The sequence below is a fragment of the Vigna angularis genome, chromosome 8 (genome assembly GCF_016808095.1).
Source record: "Vigna angularis cultivar LongXiaoDou No.4 chromosome 8, ASM1680809v1, whole genome shotgun sequence".
Classification (NCBI taxonomy): domain Eukaryota; kingdom Viridiplantae; phylum Streptophyta; class Magnoliopsida; order Fabales; family Fabaceae; genus Vigna; species Vigna angularis.
This window is the reverse complement of record NC_068977.1, coordinates 28,954,126-28,960,547: the sequence shown is the minus strand read 5'-3', so window position 1 is coordinate 28,960,547 and position 6,422 is coordinate 28,954,126. Positions and strand designations below refer to the sequence as shown.

Here is a 6,422-nt window from a genome sequence, read left to right as displayed (position 1 = left end):
ATATATATTTGAAATAATATATTTAGTAAATAATAATTGTGTATGGCTTTATAATATTTTTGTTCTCTTAATATATACTTTTGTTACAATATTTTAATTATTTCTGCTTTCATTTTTACATTTAACTAGTGGTGCTCTTATAAATTTATACTTTCTTTATTTTAGTTTTATTATTTATTTATTTATGTGATGGATAGATAGAAGATAATATATATATATATATATATAGTATCACAAAATTTAATAACCAAATTAATTAAATTTATAAGTTATCAATGTAACTTAAATAAAGTATTGTATTAAATAGAAAAAATAAATAAATACTATTACATAGATTCGGAATAAAAATAAAAATAAAATAAAACAAAATCGCCTATATAACAGCGAGCGAGCAGAGGATGTGTCACTCAAACAAACTATGTAATGATTCTTCACTCGGTCTGCGGCGCTTCAGTTTCAAATTGGTTTCATCGGTTTCAACGATTCATGTTTCAAACCCTAAACCAAACATTCAATAAAGAAATTTGAAGCCGCCGCTTTGTAACTTTGACATCTCCAAAGGACAAGGTATTTCTTCTACCTCCTTTTTTTCTGCTAATTATTTTAGAAATGACAGCAAAACAAGATTTTTTCTTAACTATGATAACTTCTAATGAGTTTTTTATTTCATACTTTTTATATTTATATTGAAAGAAGAAGAAAAAAACATAATGGGAGCACTAAGGTTTATCATCAGATGTTAAAATTCTTGAGAAAAGAGAGATAGGGAGAATAAGTTGTTTCTTATTTTTATTCAAATTTAAACTATTGATTGAATAACTGTAATCCTTTTTAAGAGCCTGTAAGAAGGATTTTTTTAGAGTATTTATTAATTGGAAAAAGTTCTATATTTCCGGTCAAGAAACTTTGAAAAACACTTGGGCCTTTTGTGGATACACTGTTAAAAGAACTTTTGAGTAATGCATTTCCTGTCTTTATGGTCTGAAAAGTAGTTTTGTATCTAAACACGCTTCTATAATTTGCATGCAATCAGATCCTTTGTGATTATAACTTGCATGCAATCAGATCCTTTGTGACTGTAACTTGCTTGCAATCAGATCCTTTGTGACCATAACTTGTATGCAATCAGATCCTTTGTGAATATAACTTGTTTGCAATCAGATCCTTTGTGACCATAACTTGCATGCAATCAGATCCTTTGTGACTATAACCTACTTGCAATCAGATCCTTTGTGACCATCACTTGCATGCAATCAGATCCTTTGTGACTGTAACTTGCATGCAATCAGATCCTTGCATGTAATCAGATCCTTTGTGACTAAAGTGACAATAAGTTATTAAGTTTAAAAACTAAACTGACAAAAGATGATTTGGTTTGAATTTTCTTATTTTCATATGCTAATGTGATATTGTTTTACACCTTTATGAATTAAAATGGTTGTTTTTCCTATAAAAATGAAAAATACTCTTAGAAAGGTTATTAATTTCCTTCAATTTAAAGCATATATGAGATAAAGAAATATTTTTTCTAACATTTCTTTGGTCAGGTATCAATAGAAGGAAAAGTAGGGAAGTTGATTATGAAGACAAGGAAGAAGAGACAGAAGCAGAGTAGAAGAGGTAGAGAAGGGAAGAGGGACAGGCTGAGTGAATTGCCTGACTGTGTTCTGATCCACATTATGGAGTTTATGGACACAAAGCATGCTGTTCAAACCTGTGTGTTGTCTAAAAGATGGAAGGATCTCTGGAAACGGCTCACTACTCTTGCATTTAATACATTCTTCTTCAATAATGTTGTCAATTTCAGCAAATTTGTGTCTCACGTTCTGTCTAAACGTGATGGTTCCATTTCCCTGCTTAATCTTGAATTCACTCGTAGAGGTTATGCTCAGTCCTACCTCCTAAACAGGCTCATGAAATATGCATCGAGGCACAATGTTCAACAGTTGACAATCTTTATAAATTTGAATAACAAACCCAGATTTGAGTTTCGCCCTTACATCTTTTCCTGTGAGACCTTGACATTTCTTAAGCTTTCTGTTAGTACTTATGATTCTTCTATGATAGTACTTCCAGATTCTCTGCACATGCCAGCAATAAGAACCATGCAACTTGAGTCTGTCACTTTTACTGCATATGGCTGTGACTATGCTGATCCATTTTGTTCGTGTCCCGTGTTGAATACTTTGATACTTGAAGGTGTTGCGTTGCATAAAGATCTAAATTTCTTCCGTATATCTAATTCTAACCTTTCCAATCTGATCCTAGAAGGTAGCTTTGAAGCAGGATTTTTCCAAATTGATCTTTGTACTCCAAACCTTACTTCTCTCACTCTATCGGGTCATACTGATCATCCATTAATTACCAAATGCAATCTTCCTTTACTAGAGGAGTTAACCATTGAGTCACGTGGAAATACATGTTATCACAAGACAGAGTTACTCATCATAAGCTGGCTGCAAGGGATAACTAGTATAAAGTTATTGACAGTGACTCTGAGTGCTCTTGACATAATACTACAAGTTAGTTACTATGCTTTTACTCTTTACCTCTTTATTTTTTCATAAGGCTCATAAGATTCTTGTGTTCTTGTGCCATTTTTTTCCTATTACTCAGTCTTGCAATTAAGAATGTTGATCAAAGTTTGTCTTCGATTCCAATTTTCTATCTCTATCTCTGTAGGATCTATCAAAACCTCTTTCAGCGGGCCTTCAACCTCCGTGTTTCGTTCAATTGAAGGCATTGATGGTGAAGAAACTACCATATGAAGAGCTATCTGAGAATAGATTTAAGAGATCGTTGAAATACCTACATCAGAACTCTCCAGTGGCCAGAATTGAGTTTGACTTCGATAAATTATGAAAGAGATATACATGCTTAGCTCCTGGGGTATAAAATTTTTCAAATTGTTCAGTTTTACTTTGTTCATGTTTCTGTTTTCCATGATATGATGATGCATTTTGTAACAAGTTATGGATTGTGTTTGCGTGTGTCTTCAATGTTCTTTTTTTTTTCAATTTAGCAGATGAAAATTATAAAATTTAATAAGCTACCACTAGGAGGAACAGTGTGTGAAACATAATCTTTATTGTTTTGATGTTGGAGTTGGAGGCTTGTGGAATGATGAGAAAAATGATCTGCTTACGACTGAATTGAAACTGCATTAGGAAATTTTTATTTGGGTACTTTCAAATGACAATGACAGTAACTAGAGCTAAATCACTTATCGGCCCAGTGCTTAATACCAATGTGATTGAAAGACTATATTTTAAACCTAACTTCTTTGGAGTCTAGGGACAAAAGATATGCAACATCTCTTTTGATTAGTTTATGTATCTCTAGCTGTAAAATGTGTCATACATTACATCTTGCTTTTTATGGTTAAGCTCTATTAAAGGAGTCATTGTTCATTTTCTAAACCTGATATACTTTTTCTGACTGCAAACAAAATGTTTGAGGTACAAGTCTACAACAAGCTTAAAACTTAATTTTGTGATTTGATTCTCAGACCTCAAATCTGTAACCTTGAATTTGGTTTAAAGTTTGATTTACGAAAGTTAGAAGTTATTTTAGTTTTGATGTGCTAGAGTATATCGTTAGACTATTGTATGTGGTTGATAAAACTATAATTGTTCCTTAAACCTGACAGCGTAATTTTATATGTTGACCATTTATTTTTGGCTGAATTTCAATACTGTTTTTTGTGTTACTCTTATTTTCCGCTGCTTCGTTAGATTGATCTTTTGACTTAGAACACACCAGCTGTTTAAATAAAGTTAATAGACTGTTAGTTTCTATATCCATGTGCTCAAGTTCATGATGATAAATCTATGAAAGAATGCTGGCAGCTTCTACACATATATTATATTGTAAATAGCTGACCATTCTGGTGCCATGGAACTATGACATAGTGGATTTCCAGTGAAAGACTTTTACAGGGCTGTGGCAGCTACACTTACCATAGTGGTTATATAGCAGTGACCGTGGTTATGAGAATCATCCAAACAAGTTATCCTTTGTGTGTTCTTTTAAAAGAAAGCCTAAAGATTCTCAAACCATTCCAAACAGGCTGTCTGACATGTTCTGTATTGGCTTTTTTCTTTTGTAAAAGCAAATTAACATTGGACTCCCGTTTGTTCTTTGTTGAAATTTTTCCACCATGTCCGGCAAAAGAGACTGTCTTTTTCAAATTAATAATTTTATTCTTTCAAGTATCTTCTGTGTTCTTTGGGTCCCTGTTTATCTGTTTCCTTTTTTTTCAACTAATTTTTTGTATCACTATTTTACTTTAATCTCCATTTCCTTTTCGGTTGTCTTTATTTGTCTACTTTTATCCAAGTCTATTCTTTTCTATTGATTTTTTATTTTGTTCTCCCAGAACTGTGAGGCTCCTTATACATGATTTTATTCTATAAGTTTGTGGATTGTTTACTGTGAACTTTATTTCTTACCACATGTTTGCACTTCGTAGTTTGTTTTCGATGTTGTTTATTTAATTGTATTCTGCATTTTTCAAGTATACTTCTTGTTTGTAGAATGTGTTTTTTTACTATATCCACGTGCTTCTACTATAGACTGCAATGACATCTGCCGTATTTTCATTGCAGACTTTTGATCTAATTTCATGTGTATTATGCATTTCTAATTTTTAAATTTATGTGACATACAATATACATTTTTAGCTGCAGTACTTTCTTGGACCTAATTTCATTAAGCATGTGTAGGTTTTGCATCATACTAACTTAATTGCATTAAGCCTATGAAGTAGTATCTCTGAATTGCTAGAAAATATTCAGTGTTCTCAGATTTCAAAGTACAGTTCAATGCTTGACAATTGCATGATAGGTTTGTCATATGCATCAGTTATTCCTTATTCCCGGTTAATCCCATATAGTTTATATGCTATGTCTTCCAGAAAATTCATTTTTTTTTACCTGTCGTGTATAATCGTGCAAGGTAATAATTCTGTTGATTTAACTTTTTATATATTCTTTTGATGAGGCTTAAAGAGATCTAGTTAACTGATTAACTGAACATATGTCTGAAACTTGTGTTTTAGTCAGTTTCTGCTTGTTGTATTCTAGCTTTAAATATTGAATAAAAGTAAGCACTCTTAAATATTGCAAATTATGTTGAACCTTGAACTTGTATTGGCATAAAATTGTTAGGGAATACCTCTAACATTACCACTTCCACTCTTCTAGTTTTTGCTTGCATGCATGCTTGGTGTAGTTATTTCTTATGGCATATGTCATTTTTATAATTTATCGATATAGGTTTACTCCCTATTGTAAATTGGTTTTGACTAATTATAACTCATTCTTGTTTAGGTTATTGATCCATGCACTCAGAATCTCATGTGGCTGAATATGTGAGGGTCGGCTGCTCTCTTGAAGACAAGCCCAAGGAACTGTTAGGAAATTTCGTAGCAATGATGGGTAGCTGGAAGGTTGGAACTTTTGAGAATTCATCTCTACTGTAGGTTTTCGTTTTCAAATTTTATTTTCCGTTCGTAGCCATGGTTAATTTGAGACTCAAAGCAGTCCTTGAGGTTCAGTTTTGACAATTGAACATAAACCCTACTTTCTGCTCTTCAGACTATTAGAATTGTTTGGATATTCTCTGTTTTTAGATGAAATTTATTAAAGTCATGGAATTTTGTAGTTTTAAGTAGATATGTCAAAATGTGTTTTTACACGAGTCAATCCAGCTCACAATCGAACGACAGTTAATTGGATTGTAAAAAAAAAAAATGTAGGTTAAACCAAACGTAGTTTACTTAATTCATTAGTTATAAATGGGAGGTAGATTAAAAATGTGTTGACGTATAAATTATTACCAATATTTTTATAATTTTTTTATATTGTTTAAATAATAGAATGTTGTTTGAATAGTTTATAGGTTTAATTTATTAGTTTCCAAAATAAGTAACTTAACACTTTAGTTTTTAATTACTATTTATAAAATAATATTTGATGAAATTGATAAATGCTTTTATTTTAGTCTTATAAAAAGATAAATTAAGTCAATTTATTAATGTAAGAAATATATAAAATAAATTAGAAAAATAAATTATTAAATAAGTTATCTTAGTAATCCATTAACTCACAAGTTAGGTTACAAAATTTAGCAAAAAGTGAGTTTGAAGTGATTGACTCTTAGTTCAATCTTAGATGAGGTAATGAATTATGTTTATATGGAAATTAAGTTGAAGCATTTTCTGTTTTGTATAAGTCTATTCATACAGGAAGCCTCTTCTTTTAAGTTAGGTTAGAATGGTTTCCAAACAACTAAGTAATTTTACTATTTATGGGTTTCAAATTCCACTAGAAACCTGTGCAGAAATAAATTGCTTGTCATTCTAAACTATTTTTTTAGTTTCAAGAGAAACTTTAAGTGGGGTCCAACAAAAATTGAAATAT

General features: G+C 31.2%; 1 protein-coding gene across 1 annotated transcript; it reads left to right on the top strand.

Moving 5' to 3' along the window:
- Positions 1-405: 405 nt before the first annotated feature.
- Positions 406-5,670, top strand: LOC108343676 (F-box/LRR-repeat protein At3g26922). Its single transcript, XM_017581996.2, has 4 exons — positions 406-567; positions 1,548-2,522; positions 2,683-2,889; positions 5,331-5,670. The coding sequence occupies exons 2-3, from the start codon at positions 1,581-1,583 to the stop codon at positions 2,860-2,862; spliced, it is 1,122 nt and encodes a 373-aa protein (XP_017437485.1). The 5' UTR covers positions 406-567; positions 1,548-1,580; the 3' UTR covers positions 2,863-2,889; positions 5,331-5,670.
- Positions 5,671-6,422: the final 752 nt, after the last annotated feature.